We start from the raw sequence: 20,595 nt of genomic DNA, 5'->3' as shown, positions 1-20,595 counted from the left end.
AGGCCGTGAGCCCAAGAGACTCATTCGGGCTCGGGGAAGGGGCAGTGACTGCCTCTCCGTCTCTGCCAGGACCTGCTCCTGGAAGGGGGCGGGGCCAACATGGCGCCGAGCGCCGGGTGAGCGGCGCTTTGGCGGCGGTGAGAGTCTTTTTCTGCGTGGGGCGTTCGGCTGGCGGGGGCGGGTCTGAGTGCCACCCGGGACTAGGCCCTTTGAGGGGTCTGTGTGGGAGCCTGGAGGAGGACGGTGGGTTGTGTGTCCGCTCGCGTGCGGACTCTCTGTGTGCGTGTGTGTTTGCACTGGAGGATGTTGGGGGGATGAGGTGGGCTCTCAGCACCTTCTTCCACGCTGTACCCCATTGCTCGGGGAGCTTCGACTCGCTTCCCTGCTGGGGAAGCCACTACCCACATCCAGTTCAAGTTAGCCCTCTTCTGTGAAGCTTTCCTGCCGGCTCCACTGACCCGAGGGGCTCCTGAGGTCGTAGCGTGTTTTGTGAGCTGTTACTGGCAGAGGGTACGGAGGGTATTGAAGGCTTAGTAAGAGTTCGCCAGTGACCTCTGGGATACGACAGTGTCTTATATACCCGGCGCCAGGCACAGAGTATGCGTGGAATAAATGTGTTCCCTAAACATAAGGCACAGTGGAGGAGGAGACCAAATTCTCTTTCGCCCCCGCGCTCACCCCTCCAGCACGCCCCCATCAACACCCCGCAGTCAGTCCTAAACACTTTTGACAGCAGTCTTCCTAGTGCCAACTTCAAGCGAGCCACCTTCCTTTTGGCCACAAATCAGGTTCCAAGCTGGGACCTGTATCTTGTTCATCTTGACAATCGTACCGTGTATTTATCGAACACCTACATCTCTAAGGCTTATAATTCACTGATTTATTCAACAAATGATTTACTGAGTACAGATGCTCAGGTACCGGTGTGGGATCTTGTATACATCGGTGAGCATAACAGATTTTTGTCCACACAGTTGGGGGGAGGGGGGTGGAAAGGGAAGGTGTGGTGGTGATAAATAATTAGAAATGATACATTATCTGTTAGTCGATGTTAAATACCTTGAAGGGGAAAACCAGAGTGGGATTGGAGTGCGGTGCTAAATAGGGTGATGGGAATAGGCAGCCAAGCTGGCATCTGGGGATGAGCATTCGAGACAGAAGGAAAAGAGCAAAGGTCATAAAGCAAGAGCTTACCTGGGAGGTTTGAATAGTAGGAGGACATTGGGGCTGGAACAAGATGGAAGAAGGAAGGAAAGCAGACCAGAGATGTAGGGAGAGAGGGCAAATTATGAAGGGCCTTATAGACTGTAATTAGAATTTTGGATTTTACTCTGTGGCAAATGGGGAGCCATTTTGAGCAGAGAAATGACCTAGTGTGACTTCTCTTTTGTCAGAATCGCTCTGGCTGCTGTGTTGGGAATAGATGTGGGGAGCAAGGATGGAAGCAGGAAGACCTTTTCAGGAGACTGTGGAAGGTAGCCAGGCGAGAGATGATGGCAACTTGGCCATGCAATGGGAGGGGAGAATCAGGTTGGGTCACCAGGCCGATTTGATGTGAGGGCTTATGTAAAGAGTGAGTTCCTGGATAGACGGCATTTTCATGAAGATGAAGAAAAACAAAGCAGATGGGGAGGGAGATTTAGTTGTAGAAATTGTAGGAGCTTAGTTGTAGAAGAGATTTTAAGTCGAGAGATTGATACACAAGTCCGACGTTAGGAAAGAACATTCTTGGCTGAGGATATAAACTTGGCCGCTGTCAGCCTATTATCAGTACTAAAAATTGAGGGTAGTTGACATCACCAAAGGAGCACGTGCAGCTACAGAAGAAAACCAAAGACTGAGCCTACAGTGCTCCAGCATTAGGCAGATGAGAAGAGGAAAAACTGGTCAAGGAAACCAAGAGGAGGTGGCCAGTTGGGGTAGAAAGAAAGCCAGAAGGCAGCAGAGTAAGGAATTTTCAGGAGGGAGTAGTCAGCTAGAGTGTGTGCTGTTGGCAGGTCAGTATGATGAGGAGGGAGAGTGGACCTTGGATTGAACAATGTGGAGTCATCAGTGACCTTGATGAGTGGTTTCAGGGACCTGGTGGTGTCCAAAGCCTGCTTGGAGTAGGTGCAGGAGAAGAGAGGAGAGGAATTAGAAAGTTAAGATAACTCAGGGAGTTTGGTTGCAAGGAGGAGCTGGAAACCGGGGGTATATATTGGAGAGAAAGTGGAATGAAAAAAATAAAATTGTTTTATATTTGTAATTGTGGAATACACAAAAGCTCATCATTCTAAACCAATTCAAGTATACAGCGTAGTGGGATTAAGTATGTTCACCTCATTATACAACTGTCACACCATCCGTCCTTCCAGAATTCTTCATGTTGTAAAGCTGGAACTCAGTTGCCATCAAACACTGACTGCCCATTTTTCCCTGCCCTACCCGCGGTAACCCGTTTCCACTTGCGGAGTCTGTGAATTTGACTCCTCTAAGAACCTCACGTAAGTGGAATCGTACATCATCTCTCCTTTTGTGGCTGCTTGATTATACTCACCATCGTGTCCTAAGGGTTCATCCGTGGTATGGCACAGGTCCGAATCTCCTTCCTTTTTAAGGCTGAAAACCATTCCTTTGCATGGATAGACCACCGTTTTGTTTTCTTAAGATGGGAGAAGTAACCACATTTTGTAGGCTGGCCGGAATGACTGATTGGGTAGGTTGAAACCTTGGTGGAGATGCCGGGAGGAAGCAGTGTTGGGAGTTGGTGAGAGGCCCAAGCAGCTTCTCTTAGGTTGGGGATGCCTGGGTGGTTAAGCATCCAACCTTTTTTTTTTTTTTAAAGGTTATTTATTTATTTGAGAGAGTGCATAAGCAGAGGGAGAAGCAGACTCCCTACTAAGCAGGGATCCCAGACGTGAGGCTTGATCCCAGGACCCTGGGATCATGACCTGAGCTGAAGGCAGACGCTTAGCGACTGAGCCACCCAGGTACCCCAAGTGTCCAGCTCTTGATCTCAGCCCAGGTCTTGATCTCAGGGTCGTGAGTTCAAGCCCCATAATGGGCTCTGTGCTGGGTGTAGAGCCTATTTAAATATTTAAGGTAGGGGGCGCCTGGGTGGCTCAGTGGGTTAAGCCGCTGCCTTCTGCTCAGGTCATGATCTCAGGGTCCTGGGATGGAGTCCCGCATCGGGCTCTCTGCTCAGCAGGGAGCCTGCTTCCCTCTATCTCTCTCTCTGCCTGCCTCACCATCTACTTGTGATCTCTCTCTGTCAAATAAGTAAATAAAATCTTTTAAAAAAAAATAAAATAAAAATAAAAAATAAATAAATAAATATTTAAGGTAGCAGGTGAGGAGGCAGAGGATGTGGGTGCCGGTGCTGTTAGGTCGGTAGATGTCGTGGGAATCTGTGGAGGTCTCTTCTGATGGCCTGAAGAAGGAGGAGAGGAGGTGTCACATGGGACAGAGGGAGACTGAGGGCACAGAGGTGTAGCAGATGAAGAGCGGTTGTCCGGCAGCATGAGGGGTTCGTTCGAAGTTCACGGCCATGAGTTTAAAGTAAGAACTGGTCGGGGTGGTTGTGTGTGTTCTCGTCACGCTCAGTTGTACGGGTGTATGGGCTCAGAGTGGGAGCGTTGTATCTGTTACTGCGTGTGCGTCAAGCACGAATAATGGTGCAAGAAGGGGCAGGAGAGGCGCAGGCGTACACCAAACCGCCTCAGGAAACCAGGCCCGTTCCGCATCCCAAATATGGGGAAGAAAGCCAGAGCTGGGAGAATGTCGGTAATTTGCCCAAATAACCCAGCTAGGGAATCGAGGGCCAGGATTTCCACCGAGGCCACGTCTGTTCACCTTGCCCAGCACCGGGCACAGGATCGGAGCTCAGTACACTGTGTGCCGCTGCGGATTGCTACCTGCTTCTGTTACCCTTGGCGCTGACTTTTTTTTTTTTTTTTTTAAATCTCTTCTGCCCGCCGCATCCACCTGCCAGGGTCTCCATCTCTCCACCCTGGGGTGTCACTCTTTGGGGGAGGGAAGGCAGGGCTCCAGAATGGCCGAAGAGAAGAAGCTGAAACTCAGCAACACGGTGCTGCCCTCCGAGTCGATGAAGGTGGTGGCCGAGTCCATGGGGATCGCCCAGATTCAGGAGGAGACCTGCCAGCTGCTGACCGATGAGGTCAGTTACCGCATCAAGGAGATTGCCCAGGTAACCTGACCCGTCCACCCAGCCATGCATCGTGTCAAGGTCGCGCTGCCCAGGACCCTTCTTCAAGCTGTCAGGCTGATGTCTGTCTGCCTTCCATCCCCCAGGATGCCTTGAAGTTCATGCACATGGGGAAGCGGCAGAAACTCACCACCAGTGACATTGACTATGCGCTGAAGCTAAAGAATGTCGAGGTGACCGGGACACGTAGGGTTGAGGCGGGCGCGGGGGCCGGGGGCGGCGGCAGGGTGGTGAGACCCGTCCTCTCCGGTGCTGCGTTTGCCTTCAGCCGTGCCTCCTCGGGCTCCCTTCTTACCCCGGTGTCTCTCTCCTCCTCTAGCCACTCTACGGCTTCCACGCTCAGGAGTTCATTCCTTTCCGTTTCGCCTCTGGCGGGGGCCGGGAGCTTTACTTCTACGAGGAGAAGGAGGTTGATCTGAGCGACATCATCAATACCCCTCTGCCCCGGGTGCCCCTGGACGTCTGCCTCAAAGGTCAGGGGCAGGGAGAGCAAGGTGGTGGGGAGGAGGGGAAGGGGGTCGGGGTGGCGAGTGGGGAAGCCCGCTGCGTGAGATGGCTTGTGACTTGCAGGGAGTGGGAGCAGCACAGGGGGGCTCCTTAGTGTCCACGTCCAGCCCGCAGTTCAATCTGACACCTTCTTTCCTTGCAGCTCATTGGCTGAGCATCGAAGGCTGCCAGCCGGCCATCCCAGAAAATCCGCCCCCAGGTAACCTTGTCCAGAGCCCAGCCCTCCACCTCCCCTCCCCTCTCCTTCCTTTCCAACCCCTGCCACTCTCGTCACCCCTGCTGTGACTGCTTTGCCACCAGCTCCCAAAGAACAGCAGAAGGCTGAGGCCACGGAACCCCTGAAGTCAGCAAAGCCAGGCCAGGAGGAAGATGGGCCCTTGAAAGGCAAAGGTCAAGGGGCTGCTCCAGCCGACGGCAAAGGTCAGTACTGCTAGGCCAGGCCTCCCCTGCTCCTGTGCCAGAGCCAGATGGTGAGCTGTGAGGCGGCTGAGGGCTGGGCAGGGGGCGAGACCTGTGGCGAGGGAGCCCTGAAAGGAGCCAGGCCCGGGTCTCACTGGGTGGGGAGCACAGGTTTGTCTTGTCCAAGGCCTCTCCTGGAGCTTTTGTTTTCAAACCTGTCTTCCCGATTCACCCAGGGAAAGAGAAGAAGGCGCCACCCCTGCTGGAGGGCGCCCCTTTGCGGCTGAAGCCGCGCAGTATCCACGAGCTGTCTGTGGAGCAGCAGCTGTACTACAAGGAGATCACCGAGGCCTGCGTGGGCTCCTGTGAGGCCAAGAGAGCGGTGAGGCCCCACTGCCCCCGCCCCCCGGGGCCCTTCCTCCCCGAAGCCCCACGGATCCCTGCCCGTCCTTCCCCACTCACGCCCTCCCCCCACAGGAGGCTCTGCAGAGCATTGCGACGGACCCGGGGCTCTATCAGATGCTGCCACGATTCAGCACCTTCATCTCGGAGGGGGTGAGCGCAGGCAGACGGCTGGGACGGAGGAGTAGGTTCCGGGTGGTGAGGCGGCGCTGGGGGAGCTCACCCGAGGGCCTCGCTGTCCCGTCACGTCTCCCCACAGGTCCGTGTGAACGTGGTGCAGAACAATCTGGCCCTGCTCATCTACCTGATGCGCATGGTGAAGGCGCTGATGGACAACCCCACGCTGTACCTCGAGAAATACGTGAGCCGCCCTGCCCGCCCCCCTTGCCCCACCAGGGCCGCCAGCGAGAATCCGCTTGTCTGAATCCGCCAGCTCTCGCCTTCTTCCTTAGGTGCACGAGTTGATTCCGGCTGTGATGACATGCATTGTGAGCAGACAGCTGTGCCTACGGCCAGATGTGGACAATCACTGGGCCCTTCGGGACTTTGCTGCCCGCCTCGTGGCCCAGATCTGCAAGCATTTCAGCACAACCACTAACAACATCCAGTCCCGGATCACCAAGACCTTCACCAAGGTGAGCAAGAAACAGGAGTGTGGGGGTGCCTGGGCGGCTCAGCGGGCTGGGCGCTGGGCTCTTGATTTCAGCTCAGGTCGTGATCTCGGTCGTGGAATTGAGCTGTGGTGGCCCGTGCTCAGCAGGGAGTCTGCCTGAGAGTCTCTCTCCGTCTGCCTCTGCCCACTACCTCCCCCTCAAATTAGTAAATAAATCTTAAAGAATGAGGAATGTAATCAGTTTCATCCCTCCAACCCAGGGTGGTGACCAGGACAAAGGTCTTCAGCCAAGCCAGAGGCCAGTCAGTGTGGAGCGAGGAAAGGACACTGAAAACACAGGGCAGAGGGGCAGGGCCTCGAACTCGGGCCTTCTCTGTAATGCCTTAATGATTCACAATAAAAGCATGTTCATGAGACTCGGTCCTTAATAGTCTCTCAGGCCCCCCACTTTTTTTTAAAGATTTTATTTGACACAGAGATCACAAGTAGGCAGAGAGGCTGGCAGAGAGAGAGGAAGGAAAGCAGGCTCCCTGCTGAGCAGAGCCCACTGCAGGGCTCGATCCCAGGACGCTGGGACCATGCCCTGAGCGGAAGGCCGAGGCTTTAACCCACGGAGCCGCCCAGGCGCCGCCTTGCAGGCCCCTTGACCCAGGTTTTTAATTCCTTCCCCAACAGAGCTGGGTGGACGAGAAGACTCCGTGGACCACGCGTTACGGCTCCATCGCCGGCCTGGCAGAGCTGGGACACGATGTGAGGCCCCGGGAGTAGGGGGAGCGTGGAGGAAAGGAGCTATCTTGGGTCCTAGTGGGCAAGAGCCCCACCCGGGAGACCCCATGGTGACCCCGGGATCCTGACTTCACCTTTCCAACAGGTGATTAAGACTCTGATTCTGCCACGGCTGCAGCAGGAGGGGGAGCGGATCCGCAGCGTCCTGGACGGCCCTGTGCTGAGCAACATTGACCGCATCGGAGCGGACCACGTGCAGAGCCTCCTCCTGGTGACCAGAGCCCCCATCCCTGCACTTCTCCGCACTTCTATCCCCCCCCCCCCCCCACACACACACACAATCTTCAGCCAGGGTTGGCTTTTATTCCCTCGTCCCGTACTTGCCTCATACATTCAGAGCCCAGTTCTGCTGTGCAGATGGAGACCAAGGCACCGAGAGGTTAAGTAAGAAAAGAGATCATAACTCTCAGCCCAGGACGTCCCCTAGTCGGGACTGCCCAAGGCTTCTGCGTCACTGCGCTCCATTCCGTGCAAGGCCTCACCCTATGGACCAACCACCCCTTAGACATCACCAGTGTATTCAGCAAGCCGCCCAGTCACACCAGTGGGTGCTTGTTTTCTTCTGCAGAAAAGCCAGTGGCCCTTACACACACGGCGACCCCAGCAGTCCGGCCTGCACCAGGAGCATATTGAGATATCAGGCGTCTCCTCCTCACCCCTTCCCTGTTCCCCTTCCCCGCGGGCCCGGCCTCCACCTACTGGTTTTTTGCTTTCTCTGCAGAAACACTGTGCCCCTGTGCTGGCAAAGCTGCGCCTGCCACCTGACAATCAGGATGCTTATCGGGCAGAATTTGGGTCCCTCGGACCCCTCCTCTGCTCCCATGTTGTCAAGGCCCGGGCCCAGGCCGCCCTCCAGGCTCAGCAGGTCAACAGGACCACTCTGACCATCACTCAGGTCTGTGATGGCGGCGGTGAGGGGGCGGGGGTTGGTGAAGAAACACGTGGAGGGCGGCACTCACACAGACTTGAGCTTGCTTTTGGAAAACACAGGGCCTCTGAGAGAGCAGTGTTGGGGAGAGTCCAGGCCCCCTTTGTGGATGATTCCCCAACCCCAGGGAGACCCGCCGAGGAGCAGCAACAGGGGACCCTGCTTTTCTTAGACGTTGACTTTTTTTCCCGCTTCTCCTTCCTGCAGCCCCGGCCCACGCTGACCCTCTCACAGGCCCCTCAGCCCGGCCCTCGCACCCCTGGCTTGCTGAAGGTCCCAGGCTCCATCGCACTGCCGGTGCAGACGCTGGTGTCCGCGCGAGCTGCCGCCCCGCCTCAGCCGTCCCCTCCTCCGACCAAGTTTATTGTCATGTCGTCCTCCTCCAGCGCCTCGTCCACCCAACAGGTACCGGGGGCCATGTGGGACCGGGGGGAGAGGGGGAGAGCATGACCAGGGTTACCTCCAAGTACCTTGGGGGCCCCAGAGTAGAGCCCAGTTCCCTCTGGGCCCAAAGACGAGAGCAGGAAGGGGCACTCTGAGGAGGCCCACGAGGCCATGGCCGCTCGTCCCTGAGCAGCGCGCTCGGGCTGGCAGCAGCCTCCAGGCTCCCCCAGGCAGCGCCTTTCCTTCCCTCCCCCAGGTCCTGTCCCTCAGCACTTCAGCCCCTGGCTCAGGCTCCACCACTACCTCTCCCGTCACCACCACAGTCCCCAGCGTGCAGCCCATCGTCAAGCTGGTCTCCACTGCCACCACCGCACCCCCCAGCACGGCTCCGTCTGGGCCCGGCAGCGTCCAGAAGTACATCGTGGTCTCTCTCCCCCCTACGGGGGAGGGCAAAGGAGGCCCCGCCTCCCACCCTTCTCCGGCTCCTCCCCCGTCCTCAGCCCCCTCCCCGCTGGGGGGCAGTGCCCTGTGTGGGGGGAAACAGGAAGCTGGGGATAGCCCCCCTCCGGCTCCAGGGACTCCGAAAGCTAATGGCTCCCAGCCCCCTGGGTCTGGCTCCCCTCAACCTGCGCCTTAACGCTATTGCACATCTGCCAACTTTCTTCTGTCTCAACTCTGTGTCTCTCTCTTTCTCATGCGCGCGTGCGGGGTCGAAGGAAGTAATAGTTTGCTTCCTCCGTGTTCCTTTTTTTTTTTTTTTTTTTTTTAGATATTGTACAGCCAGTTCCTCAGAATAAAAGTCTGATTTGTAAGTTCTGATCCACCTCGGCCCTTCCTGTGTCAGGTACCACGGGAAGGTGGAGCCTGCCAACCCGGCCTCGTCTCCGGGCCTCTCAGGACGCCCCAGCCAGGTCCACAGCCACGGGCCAGAAGGTGGACAAGATAGGGTCATCCTCTCCAGCTGCCCAGACGACCACCTTTGCTGCCTGGGGCCCGGTCTGGGGAGCCTCAGATCCGGATGACGTAGGCATCGCTGTGGCTCAGGTGTCGCACCCACTTGTGGGGGTTGGTGTTGCCGCACGGTCTGAACGCCAGCCTGAGGAAGCGAACCTGGAGGCCGGAGCACGTGTGCCGGGGAAGTTCAAACGAGAGGCTGGCAGGGCCCAGACCCAGAGGGGCCGAGGTGGAGGGTCCTTGACCGGGAGGCCCGGGGAGGCCTGGAACATCCATCTGGAAGGGACAGAGGCCGGGGAGAGGTACTGAGGCCCAGAGAGGATGGAGAGCGGGGAGGCCCACCGCGGGAGGAGGGACAGGTTGGGGCTGAACGTGCAGGCGGAGGGGAGGATCTGAGAGTCCGCAGCTTGTACCTGGAAAAGGCCTGACAGCTGGGAGCCGCCCTGAACCCGAGGCAGGTCCCAGCGAAGGGCGCCCTCCCCCAGCTCTGCCTTCTGCTCGGGGCCGCTCAGCTCCTGAGACAGGCTGGAATTCGGAGAAACGCTGGGCTCAGTCCCTGCCTTCCCGGGGCAGGCCAGTTCCACCCTTCCCGGGGCCACCCTCTCGTCCAGGGAAGTGGGTGCAACTGCCCGAGCCCCCGTGGCTCGCCCACTAACCTGATCACCCCTCGTGGCAGGGGAAGGTGCAGCCTGACATTGAGAGCTTGGCTGCAAAGGAAAAAGGAACAGAGTCAGCCCCGTGTTTCATTCACATCACAACTAGGGATCAGCACCAGTGCTCCCCCGTCCCCTTCCCCAGCCCTCCTGCCTCTAACCGAACAGGATTCTGAAGCTGGCGGATGCACCTGAAGGCAGGAGCAGTAGGTATGTGGGCCCTGTGTCCTCCCCCCCTGCAGAAGGAGCTAGGCTAAGGCCCGCCTGTACCTTTTTGGGGGCAGGTCGCATCGTAACTTCAGGTAAACCTGGAGCCTGGGTGGAAGGGCACGGTGGGGTTACTGGCAGCTCACATCCTCCCTCTCACCCCCCTGCCCCTCACAACCCCGCGGCCTCCATGCGTGGCTGCTGCTGGGTCGTGCCCCAAGCAACGGATCCACTAAGGGCTGAATCCATGTTGGGGGGAGGGTGTCTTTTTCTGACTTCTATCCTGTTACCACCACTCCTCCGTAATGAGTTTCGGGAGCATCTTGGTATTAGCTCAGACTTCAGAGAAGTTCTAGAACAGGGAAATGGTCTCACCTGCCTGAGCCTCGGTCCCACTGCACAGAGGGAAAGAGCCGGAAGGGGAGCGGGGAGGGGAGGTCGTCTGAGAGTTGGTACCGCATCACAGTCAGCTGGGACCAGACAAGAACGGAGATCAGTTTGGTCTCCTCACCCCTGAACTGCCTCCCTTCCCCATAGTGGATGGAACACGCTAGGCCAGCCCAATCCTCACCTCGCCCTGAGGGGGCTGTAGGCGCAGAATTCGATGAGACTCAAACTCTTCCAGAAGCACTGAGCTGTGAAACGAGACCTCATCCACCCGGATCCCCGGTCCGTAGCCTGGAAGGAGAGAGAGTCTCTTGGAACCCACGTGTGGGAGAGAAGAGCAGCCGGGGCGAGCTGGGCGAGAACGTGTCTCTGTCCCACGCCACTTCCGGCTGGTGATGCAGGAGCGAGAGACCTACTTTCTTCTCACCTCTCAGTTCTGACTTCCCCACACAAAATTCCTCCGTCAGACCGATGCGCATTTCTGTCAGAGAAAAGAATGTCAGAAAAGGCTGCCAGATACCACCGTACAAGGCACCAAGGAGCCTGTCCCAGAACCCACCCTGGGCCAAGCCTACACACTTCTCACCAGAGCCACTGGGAAGAAAGCTCTTGAGCCGGATCTCTCCCTGCACGTCTACCTTCAGCAACGAGCCCTAAGAATAGCAGAGAGCTCAATGCCCAGAGGTGACACCCCGCAATGCCCCAGACATTTTCCAAATGCCGTCTGTCCTCAGCTTCAGGGCTGGGGGCCCAAACTTACGTTAGAGGCTATGAGCACGGACAACCTCTCGACCACATCCAAAAACACTTCGTTCTTTTGGCTCTGAGGAAGAGAGATTTGGACGCTTGGAGGCTGAACAGCCTGTGTCCTCAAGTGGACAAACAGGACAGGGCAGTGGAGGCTAGAACCCCGGGGTGGGGACACGGGGGTTAGGGAAGAGATAATCCACATCTAGCAACGCAAGGATCTCCATCTCTGGCGTCCCCGGAAAAAAATCAGAGGGTCTGAACCCATCACACCTGTCCTCACCTGGTCAGAGCGGCTGGCCAGGACGGGGCGGCTGGCTGCACTGCTGGGGGCCACTTTGCTCTGCTGCGTCTCGGCCCCGAACTGGAAAGCACCCAAAGCAACAATCTTCAGGTTCGACGCCACCCACCAACCCTCCTCCTCCTCCTCCCCTTGACTAACCAAGCCAACACTGCTGAGGTCAAAAAGGCTGAAGGGCTTGCTGACCACAGCCTCTGTCTGGATGAAGTTTCGCAGCATCTCCATGGATGTGGTCTGTACGTAGCCATAGTCCTGCCGGCAGAGGAAGGACAGCCAGTGGGTGATCAGCGCAGGAAAGGGGTGAAAATGAATGTACTCAGCCTCCCCATCCCAGCACACATCAGCAGGGTGTGGAGTGCCGTGGGGGAGACCCCCTGGCCCTCACCAGCACTTCATCCAGGAGTTCGTAGACAAGAGCCACGTTGCGGGAGATGGTCCCCTCATTCAAGGAGCCACAGTAATCGCCCAGGAGAGTGGCCAACCTGAGAAAACAGGGCGGTCGGAGCGTGCATATCCTCCTGCGCGCGCGCATCCCCGCGCCCCGGTGCCCGGTCCTGCCCTCCTCACCGGGAGAGCAGCTCTAGGAGGCTGAAGGGAGAAATGTTTTCTGAAGTCGTGGCCACCAAATAGAGGCCGCTGTGTCTGATGTGAATGAAATGACGGTCATCGTGGTGCTGAGGCAGAGGCGGGGAAGAGAGCGTTAGGGACAGAATTGTGCGAAGGGCCCGCGAGACTTCCTAGCGGTGGGCCTTGGGGTGAGCCAGGGACACCCCCACCCCCGCCCGGGACCCAGCTGCTTAATGTGTCGGCGGAGGGAGTCCCCAGCACCTACTCCGGAGTGGCGGAGCTGTGCCCGGTATAGCGTTAGCGCTCGAGAAACTGTCGCTCGGATTATTTGGTAGCGTGTACCCCCCACCAAGCACAAGCTCTCAGGGAAACAGCGCCGGGCGGAAGGAGGCGCCCCCCACTCCCAGCCCGACGGGAGCCTACCCCACGCCCCGCCACTGGTTACCATGACAACCGGGGACTCATCTCCGGACAGTCCCGTCAGCTTCCGGTAGAAGAGCTCGGCCACATCCCGACCGCCAGTGTCCCCGCGGACTGACCGGATGGAAGGGCAGCTAAGGAGTCAGCGACACAGGCTGGCTCTGGGGCGCTACTCCCACCCAGGCCCCTCCTCCCGCCCCGCAGGTCAAGGATACAATCCTTGTAGATGAGCGGGTCCCCTTTGGAAGACAGAATGAAGAACTGGGAGATCATGGCGGTTCCGGAGAGTAGGCAAGGAGACAGCTAAAGTCTGGCCTGCCCCGCCCTGCGGCCCCGGAACAAAAGGACGCGAGGAGGCTGGCCCTTTAAGAGCGATCTCTCCTCTGCCCGTGCCAGCTCGGACCGCGGGAAACCCGGCGCCCGCCCCGCCCCGTCCCGCCTTTTCCTCCCGGTGCCCGCGATGCTGCCCCGTCACTCAGTCCACGCTCGCCCGGTAATTGGCCGAGGCTGGGGCCTGGGAGGGGCGAAGAGCCTCCTCTCTGATAGGCCTGCTCGCAGCGGCGCCGGTCACGTGGGGCGCGACGTTTCGCGCCAATTTCGGTTGGTCCTGAGTAGCCCGCCGCGCGGACGCTTTCTGCCGTCCCAGGAGTGAGAACCTTGAACTCGCCAACTGCTGCCGCACGGGCAATGGCAGTTAAGGACTACGTGCTCGAGAAAGGTGAGGGTGTGCAAACTTGGGAGGAGCGTCCTGCGCAGGAAGCCTTCCGGCCAACACCTGTTGGTGTGAACCGGCGTCCTGGGGGTCTGGGGTCGGTGCGCGAGGCCAGAGGCAGGATCGGGAGGCGGCGGGGCCGAGGCAGACGGTGCCTGAGAGGCACGCGGGCCACCGAGGTCGGAGAAGAGTCGGTCATCTTGTTTGGGGAAGGAGTGGGGGGTTCGCGGGGTGTGGGGGGTCTGATAGCCGGGCTGGGGGCTCCAGAGGAGAGGGTCGCGCCCAGGAAAAACCAAGAGCTCAGGAGACCCTGTCCAAGGGCCCCGCGTCCGCAGGGACGGCCACCCCGGGTTCGCTTAACTCCGCGCCCTTAAGCATTCGGAGCGCCCGCGTCCCTCGGAGACGCGCCGGAGTCCCGGGGGCGGGCGGGCCCGGGCCGCTGCGCGTCGGGATTGGCCAGTTTAGGCCAACCTCCAAGCGGAAGTGAAGGCGGGCGGAAGTTGCGCGACGTCGCGGGAGGGAGTGTCGTGTGTAAACAGTGTCCTTCCGCGCGGCGGCCCTGGAGAGAGCTGCTCGGGGCGGGGGCGTGCCTGGAACTGGGGGGCTTCGCGGAAGCCCCGGGGAGGAGGAGGTGCGGCGGCACGGCGCGGCCTTGGACGAGCGGGCCAATCGCCGGACGGGCTCCCGCCCTGGGCGGAGGAATCCCGGGCTGTGAGGCGGCTGCATCTGGGCCCATGTGCTTCTTTGTTTACTAAGAGCGGAAGCAGTGGCGGGAGAGGGGGTGGGGTGGAGCACGGGCCTAGTGGAGAGGTTGAGGAGCCCGAAAGAAAAGGCGGACTCTTGGGCGTGGAAGAAAAGCCGAGAACCTTGAGCTCGGAGTGTGTGGCGGAGTGCGGGAGCCCTTTGGGAAAGGGGTACTGAGAATTTTAACTAAGAGCCTGGAATTCCCTGGGGGCGGGCGTAGGTTTTTGGGTAATGCTCTAACTGCCCCGGGCCCCTTCTTCCGTAGGTAGGAACGGACTTGTGAGAAGGAGTTCTGTTCTACTTGGGGAGAATTACAAAGGCTTTCTTCGATGTTCATGTAAACTGATTACTTCATACATTTTGTAAGCGAAGCGAGTTTTTTAGGTTTGCATCAAGGGGTTTTTTGGCAAAGTATCTGAAAGACTGATTCTGGTGGTTTTACATTTTTTTTCCAGAAAAGGTTAAGAAATTCCTACAGGAGTTTTATCAGGATGATGAATTTGGCAAGAAACAGTTCAAATATGGGAACCAGTTGGTAAGTTTAAGATAAAGTGGAGGGAATGGGTGTTTGCTTAAGGAGTTGTAAAAGGTGTTCGGGTTGATTTTCTTAAGTATGTGTTGTAAATGATCGCTGGGGTGTTCTATTTAGTACTTAGTAAGTGGGTGTGGTTGTACAATGTTTAAAGATTAGAGTGTACTTTACGAGTTAGGATGTCTTTGGGGGGCTGAGAAGGGAGTATTGCTTGGTCTTTCCCCGCTATGGCGGGTGGACACTGCCAGGTCCGGTAAAGCGTGGCTCCGTTGCTGTCTCTTCTTGCCGCAGGTTCGACTGGCTCATCGGGAGCAAGTGGCAATGTACGTAGACCTAGACGATGTAGCTGAGGACGACCCCGAGTTGGTGGACTCCATCTGTGAGAACACCAGGCGCTATGTAAGGCTCTTCGCCGACGCTGTGCAGGAGCTGCTTCCTCAGTACAAGGAGAGGGAGGTGAGTGGTTGCAGAATACCGCAGGGCGAGGGACAAGTTGCTTTTGGGAAGCTTCTCGGATACTGGTGATTTTCTTGCTGGCAGAAAGAGAGCAGTCAGTTCTGCCTCGTGCCCTTCATGGTCTTTGCTTACCTCATTCAGCTCCTCCTTTTTCTCATCTTTCTTTAGGTGGTAAACAAAGATGTTCTGGATGTTTACATCGAGCACCGGCTGATGATGGAGCAGCGTAGCCGTGACCCTGGGGCAGCCCGAAGCCCGCAAAACCAGTACCCCCCTGAGCTCATGCGCAGATTGTGAGTGGTCTCCGTGGGGGGGGCTATGGGAATTTGTTTTCCAGGACGTTAATGTGACCATTTTCTACACGTAGCGAGCTGTACTTTCAAGGCCCAAGCAGTAACAAGCCTCGTGTGATCCGGGAAGTGCGGGCTGACTCTGTGGGGAAATTGGTCACTGTGCGTGGAATTGTCACTCGTGTCTCTGAAGTCAAACCCAGAATGGTGGTGGCCACTTACACTTGTGACCAGTGTGGGGCGGAGACCTACCAGCCGGTACGTACAGAGCAAGGAATAGAAACACATTTAATTGTTGGTGATTTTGCCCAGAACTGGTTTGTGTGATGATATTTATTTGTCGTTTATTTTATTCTTGTAAAACGTGACTGTGTTCACTTGCTGGTCTTTTTCTGGTCTGTAGTGGTCGTTTCATCTATTTTGTGTTTTTTGTTCGTATCATCATTTCGCTCAGGACGGGTCAAGACCTCCTTCACCATTTGTGGTGGGTGCTGTGGGGAGGAAGTGTTCACTCAGGTGACTGACTTCGTTTCCTTCTGCTTTTCCTTCCTCACATCCCAGATCCAGTCCCCTACTTTCATGCCTCTGATCATGTGCCCGAGCCAAGAGTGCCAGACCAACCGCTCAGGAGGGCGGCTGTATCTGCAAACACGCGGCTCCAAATTCATCAAATTCCAGGAGATGAAGATGCAGGAACATGTGAGTTTGGGGTACAGGGCCTGGGGAAAGAGAGTTGAGGTGTCCACTCAGGTTCCGCAGCCACTCGCAGAGCGGAAGGAAGAAAAAGAGGCTGAGGCAGAGGGGTGACCTAGAGCAGGAGGGAGATTTGGCGAAGATGATCTCGGGGTCCCTTCTTTTGGCTCCTCAGGCTGAGAAGCGGGGTGGGATGCGTAGGCCCAGAAGATGAGGGCCTCGTCGGCTTCATGTACCTTCCTCCTTGCCCGCGGGCTTTCTCCCCTATAGAGTGACCAAGTGCCTGTGGGAAACATCCCTCGGAGCATCACGGTGCTGGTAGAAGGCGAGAACACGAGGCTCGCCCAGCCCGGGGACCACGTCAGTGTCACTGGTATCTTCTTGCCGATCCTGCGCACTGGGTTCCGACAGGTCGTACAGGTAGGAAAGGGGCTTGAAGGAGGAAAGATGCGCTCTCTCTGCCTCCGTTCTCGCCCCCACCCCCCTCCAAGAGAACTGTCAGGGGCAACGTAGCACAAATGCCAGTGAAAGGGCCTTCATCCGTGTCCTGGCGTTTTCCCACCCAAGGGTCTCCTCTCTGAAACCTACCTGGAGGCCCATCGGGTCGTGAAGATGAACAAGAGCGACGACGACGAGGCTGTGGCAGGAGAGCTGAGCGCGGAGGAGCTGAGGCACATTGCAGGTGCGGGGCCTGGGCGGGCCTGGGAACGGGGTTTTTTTTCTGACCCCCCCCCCCCCCCATCCCCCCAGCAACTACTCTAAACTTCCCCGCAGAGGAGGATTTCTATGAGAAGCTGGCGGCCTCCATCGCCCCAGAGATCTATGGGCATGAAGACGTGAAAAAGGCTCTGCTGCTTCTGCTGGTGGGAGGGGTCGACCAGTCTCCTCGGGGCATGAAGATCAGGGGTAAGCCTGGGGGAGGGAAGGAGGGGACAGGGCAGGTGGGAGGGAGCCAGAATGTCAAGGGTCCAGCGTTCTGTGACAAGTCAAATCTGGGACCTCTGTGTCACAGAATAAGAGAGCATGCGGGCTTCGTGGGCACGGGGCGGGGTGGGGGTTTGAGAAGTAGCGCTGGCTGTCGGGGAGCACCTCAGGAGTGCGTGTTGTCGGGCAGCGCGCGTGGAGAGAAGGGGTCAGCTGGAGTTCAACCCTTCTTCCAGGCAACATCAACATCTGCCTGATGGGGGATCCCGGTGTGGCCAAGTCTCAGCTCCTGTCTTACATCGATCGCCTGGCGCCCCGCAGTGAGTAACAACCCTGGGAGGGGTGAATGTACCAGACCTCGGGGCCCTATGCTTCTCTGTTCCTCGGGGGGTCGGGGAGGGCACGTGGTTCCGGAGCCAACACTCGATTTCAGAGGCCTCGGGAAGCCCCGGACCCGGCGGGCCCCACCTCCGTCCTGTCCTTGCTTCTGCCCTTGTTCTTTTCCTCTTCAACGTGTCTGCCTCTTCCCTCTTCCTGATGCTGTCGTTCAGGCCAGTACACCACGGGCCGGGGCTCCTCGGGAGTGGGGCTCACAGCAGCTGTGCTCAGAGACTCGGTGACCGGAGAGCTGACCTTGGAGGGCGGGGCCCTGGTGCTGGCCGACCAGGGCGTGTGCTGCATCGACGAGTTTGACAAGATGGCGGAGGCCGACCGCACGGCCATCCACGAGGTCATGGAGCAGCAGACCATCTCCATTGCCAAGGCCGGCATTCTCACCACGCTCAACGCCCGCTGTTCCATCCTGGCTGCCGCCAACCCTGCCTACGGGCGCTACAACCCTCGCCGCAGCCTGGAGCAGAACATACAGCTTCCTGCTGCCCTGCTTTCCCGATTCGACCTCCTGTGGCTGATCCAGGACCGGCCTGACCGGGACAATGACTTACGGTAAGTGGAGCTCAGCGCTCCAGGACACACCGCCCTAGTGCTCCGTGGGGAGGGAGGAGGTGTTGGAAACCCCTCCAGTTCCTGCTTACGGGAGATAGGGAGTCGGGACTAAAACCCCAGTGAGGATTCCACACTGTGAAGAGTTGGTGGGTTGAGCCGTGGGTAGAGGCACGGGGCACAGGGTATGTGGCCCCAAGGAGAACGGGTCTGCTTGCCTCCGCTCTGCCCAGGTTGGCCCAGCACATCACCTACGTGCACCAGCACAGCCGCCAGCCCCCAGCCCAGTTTGAACCCTTGGACATGAAGCTGATGAGGTAGGACAGCGGGGGCAAGGCCAGCGTGCCTGGCCTGTCCCCCCACATGGCAGCAGCTTGGGCCGTGTGTGCGTCTCCTGGAATCGGGTGTTTCTCACCACCGCCCCGCTCCCTTCTGGGGCTGAGAGCAGGGAGTCTGTGCCCACCCCCACCCCGCTGGTGGCCTCACAAGACCTAGCATCAGAGCCTTTCTCGCCAGCTGCCCGTCTCGGGTGGAGGCAGGTCCAGATTTCAGGAGTGGCTGGACCCTGTTCCGTGGAGTTGATGGGTTTGCTCCGAGGGGCCCCAGGCGCCCCCAGTTCTCCTGGTCTTGTCCCTGTTGTCTTGTTCTATTGCAGTCAACAGCACAGTGGGGCCCCTGTCCTAGGTTCAGGAGAGGGGACTTGACCATCTTTTATGACTGGTGGATTTTTCCTGTAAAATCCTTTTTCTGAAAACTTTGAAGTCATTTGGAAGGTGCCAGTGGGAGAACTCCAGCGGTGCTCAAGCGAATTTGTTTTTCCTGCTTGGGGGAGCAGGTGTTGCCTTCAGTGGGGAACTCTTGCTTTCCCACCAACCTGTTCCGCAGACGTTACATCGCCATGTGCCGGGAGAAGCAGCCCACGGTGCCGGAGTCTCTGGCCGACTACATCACGGCCGCGTACGTGGAGATGAGGCGGGAGGCCTGGGCCAGCAAGGACGCCACCTACACTTCCGCCCGGACGCTGCTGGCCGTCCTGCGGCTGTCCACGGCTCTGGTGAGCGCCCGGGCCCGCTCCGCCAGCGGGGGGGCCGTTCCAACATTCCCCGGGCAGCCCCCCCCCCCCCCCCAGCACCCCGGCCCCGCTGTGCCTGCGGCCGCCTCCCTCCCGCTCAGGCCCTGCCGGTGCTAAAGTGCTGACAGTGCAGATAGCGGTCCTGCGGGCTACCGCACTGTGGGTACTTGCTGCTCCGGCAGGGCACGCACGGCGTCCCTGGAGGGAGAGGCCTGCCCCGCTGCTCCAGCCTCACGGCGGTGGGGGGGGGGGGGGTCGCCTGCGCTCCCCCGTGTCCTCCGTCCTTGCTAGAAACCTGCAGTTCTGTCCGCACACCTTGGACCTTGGTCCCGGGGGCTCCAAAGTGCTGTTCGTGCAGGTAGTGTGATTACCTGACCTACTGCTGAGCTAGCACTTCCCGAGCCCCGGGGACGCGACCTCTCTGCCAGCCGCCTTCCTGGCCGAGCTCCCCCTGCTCTGTCTGTCGTGGTGGGGAGCCCAGGGGTGCTCCGGAGGGTCTGGTCTCCCTCACAGGACAGCGGAAGCCCGGGACTGGCCAGCGTTGCAAGGCGGAGACTTGGGCAATTGCTGGACGCTGCCCGCGCATTGCACTTGTCTCGGTCTGACAGTGCCGGCCCCGCACTGCGGCTGCTGGGCGGGGGGCTCTCCTCTCGTCTTCGGGGCTGCCCTTTTTGAAGCTGGAGCGGGGTGGGGGGGTCCCCTGAGGTGGTTCCCTCCCCTCCTCCCGTGCCCATCTCTCCCTCCCTTCCCCGCAGGCGCGGCTGCGGATGGTGGACACAGTGGAGAAGGAAGATGTGAACGAAGCCATCAGGCTCATGGAGATGTCCAAGGACTCCCTGCTGGGCGACAAGGGGCAGGCGGCGAGGTGAGCCACACCAGGCCCCGTGCCTCACCTGCCCCGGCGACTTAGCCTTACGGCTCCCGCATCCTCACGTGTGTGGTGCTGGCCTCGGCGCTAACATGGCCGATGGTCCTCTGACCTTACACCGCCCTGCTGTTCCCTACAGGACCCAGAGGCCCGCGGATGTGATATTTGCCACTGTGCGGGAGCTGGTCTCCGACGGCCGGAGCGTGCGCTTTGCAGAGGCGGAGCAGCGCTGCATCTCCCGGGGCTTCACCCCTGCCCAGTTCCAAGCGGCGCTCGATGAGTACGAGGAGTTAAACGTCTGGCAGGTTAATACCACCCGGACACGGATCACTTTTGTCTGAGTCCATCCTGCTGGTGAGACTCTGCGTTCCGTGTGGTGACCCCCGCCCCCCAAAAGAGCCCGTGGTGCCTTTGAGGGGAAAAGAGGACCCCCTCGTTTCTCCTGAACTGCACTCGTTTTATTCTTTTTGCTAATAAAGTGTTTGTAGGTTGCTTTATTCTATTCAGACAAGGTTTTAAGAATTTTCTAGATTCTTACCTTGTTCCCTTCGTGCTTCTTACCCGGTTCACTCCATAAACTGACTGAGTAATGCGCCCGCTCTACCTGCCAGGCACGGTTACTGCTTGCTGCGTCCCCAGCCTGTAAGTCCGCTGTGCGGAGATGACATGAAAGATTGGTCTCCAGTCCCTTTCCCGGTCCTACTGTGCCTCCCGGCTCTGGAGGTTCACCTTGCGGAGGTGAACTACAAGGCTTCAGGCAACTCCTCCCCTTGTCTGCTTCCTGAAATGCCTCAATGCTCAGACCTTCTGTTGCCAACTCTCCCTCTAAAGCTTTGTTCAGGGGTGAGGACAGGGAGCTGCAGGGTGGCACAGGGAGGTGGGACACCACGGACAGGTGATCAC

At 58.5% G+C, this 20,595-nt stretch overlaps 3 protein-coding genes across 6 annotated transcripts; 2 read left to right on the top strand and 1 right to left on the bottom strand.

The window, feature by feature from the left end:
- Nucleotides 1–30: 30 nt before the first annotated feature.
- Nucleotides 31–9,042, top strand: TAF6 (TATA-box binding protein associated factor 6). 2 transcript variants are annotated; one of them, XM_059414483.1, is made up of 15 exons: nt 31–137; nt 3,971–4,186; nt 4,291–4,377; nt 4,524–4,677; nt 4,854–4,910; nt 5,012–5,131; nt 5,347–5,492; nt 5,588–5,665; nt 5,772–5,873; nt 5,965–6,147; nt 6,801–6,875; nt 6,997–7,122; nt 7,633–7,806; nt 8,047–8,244; nt 8,480–9,042. In XM_059414483.1, exons 2-15 carry the CDS (start codon nt 4,031–4,033, stop codon nt 8,858–8,860), a joined length of 2,037 nt encoding a protein of 678 aa, XP_059270466.1. In that variant the 5' UTR covers nt 31–137; nt 3,971–4,030; the 3' UTR covers nt 8,861–9,042. The 2 variants fall into 2 exon arrangements, with proteins under 2 accessions (XP_059270466.1, XP_059270467.1); XM_059414484.1 differs by lacking the exon at nt 31–137 and adding an exon at nt 169–243.
- A 92-nt stretch (nt 9,043–9,134) lies between these two features.
- On the bottom strand, nt 9,135–12,898 carry AP4M1 (adaptor related protein complex 4 subunit mu 1). Of its 2 annotated transcripts, XM_059414501.1 has the most exons (15): nt 12,675–12,898; nt 12,485–12,573; nt 12,040–12,146; nt 11,858–11,954; nt 11,614–11,724; nt 11,455–11,535; nt 11,185–11,247; nt 11,011–11,077; nt 10,852–10,905; nt 10,609–10,715; nt 10,413–10,507; nt 10,101–10,145; nt 9,834–9,884; nt 9,591–9,702; nt 9,135–9,453 (listed from the first exon to the last, which is right to left on the bottom strand). In XM_059414501.1, exons 1-15 carry the CDS (start codon nt 12,730–12,732, stop codon nt 9,232–9,234), a joined length of 1,359 nt encoding a protein of 452 aa, XP_059270484.1. In that variant the 5' UTR covers nt 12,733–12,898; the 3' UTR covers nt 9,135–9,231. The 2 variants fall into 2 exon arrangements, with proteins under 2 accessions (XP_059270484.1, XP_059270485.1); XM_059414502.1 differs by lacking the exon at nt 12,040–12,146.
- Nucleotides 12,899–13,041: 143 nt separating this feature from the next.
- On the top strand, nt 13,042–20,194 carry MCM7 (minichromosome maintenance complex component 7). 2 transcript variants are annotated; one of them, XM_059414482.1, is made up of 16 exons: nt 13,970–14,085; nt 14,181–14,277; nt 14,371–14,450; nt 14,739–14,903; nt 15,072–15,196; nt 15,271–15,451; nt 15,755–15,892; nt 16,157–16,306; nt 16,454–16,568; nt 16,661–16,792; nt 17,047–17,130; nt 17,362–17,755; nt 17,986–18,069; nt 18,638–18,806; nt 19,580–19,689; nt 19,832–20,194. In XM_059414482.1, the coding sequence occupies exons 4-16, from the start codon at nt 14,769–14,771 to the stop codon at nt 20,031–20,033; spliced, it is 2,019 nt and encodes a 672-aa protein (XP_059270465.1). In that variant the 5' UTR covers nt 13,970–14,085; nt 14,181–14,277; nt 14,371–14,450; nt 14,739–14,768; the 3' UTR covers nt 20,034–20,194. The 2 variants fall into 2 exon arrangements, with proteins under 2 accessions (XP_059270464.1, XP_059270465.1); XM_059414481.1 differs by lacking the exons at nt 13,970–14,085; nt 14,181–14,277 and adding an exon at nt 13,042–13,177.
- Nucleotides 20,195–20,595: the final 401 nt, after the last annotated feature.

The sequence above is a fragment of the Mustela nigripes genome, chromosome 11, assembly GCF_022355385.1.
Source record: "Mustela nigripes isolate SB6536 chromosome 11, MUSNIG.SB6536, whole genome shotgun sequence".
Lineage (NCBI taxonomy): Eukaryota > Metazoa > Chordata > Mammalia > Carnivora > Mustelidae > Mustela > Mustela nigripes.
This window is presented reverse-complemented; position numbering and strand designations above follow the sequence as displayed.

What these genes read in the sequence shown, in the direction of transcription:
- MCM7 (XM_059414481.1), top strand. Translation starts at nt 13,147, where the DNA reads ATGGCAGTTAAGGACTACGTGCTCGAGAAAG. An exon ending in CTCAGTACAAGGAGAGGGAG is followed by an intron (nt 14,904 to 15,071) that starts GTGAGTGGTTGC and finishes ATCTTTCTTTAG; the next exon opens with GTGGTAAACAAAGATGTTCT. An exon ending in GACCGGGACAATGACTTACG is followed by an intron (nt 17,756 to 17,985) that starts GTAAGTGGAGCT and finishes CGCTCTGCCCAG; the next exon opens with GTTGGCCCAGCACATCACCT.
- AP4M1 (XM_059414501.1), bottom strand. Translation starts at nt 12,732, where the DNA reads ATGATCTCCCAGTTCTTCATTCTGTCTTCCAAAGGGGACCCGCTCATC. An exon ending in GGGGAAGTCAGAACTGAGAG is followed by an intron (nt 10,716 to 10,851) that starts GTGAGAAGAAAG and finishes CTCTCCTTCCAG; the next exon opens with GCTACGGACCGGGGATCCGG. An exon ending in TACAGCCCCCTCAGGGCGAG is followed by an intron (nt 10,508 to 10,608) that starts GTGAGGATTGGG and finishes GTCTGGTCCCAG; the next exon opens with CTGACTGTGATGCGGTACCA.
- TAF6 (XM_059414483.1), top strand. Translation starts at nt 4,031, where the DNA reads ATGGCCGAAGAGAAGAAGCTGAAACTCAGCAACACGGTGCTGCCCTCC. An exon ending in GCATCAAGGAGATTGCCCAG is followed by an intron (nt 4,187 to 4,290) that starts GTAACCTGACCC and finishes TCCATCCCCCAG; the next exon opens with GATGCCTTGAAGTTCATGCA. An exon ending in CCTGGACGTCTGCCTCAAAG is followed by an intron (nt 4,678 to 4,853) that starts GTCAGGGGCAGG and finishes CTTTCCTTGCAG; the next exon opens with CTCATTGGCTGAGCATCGAA.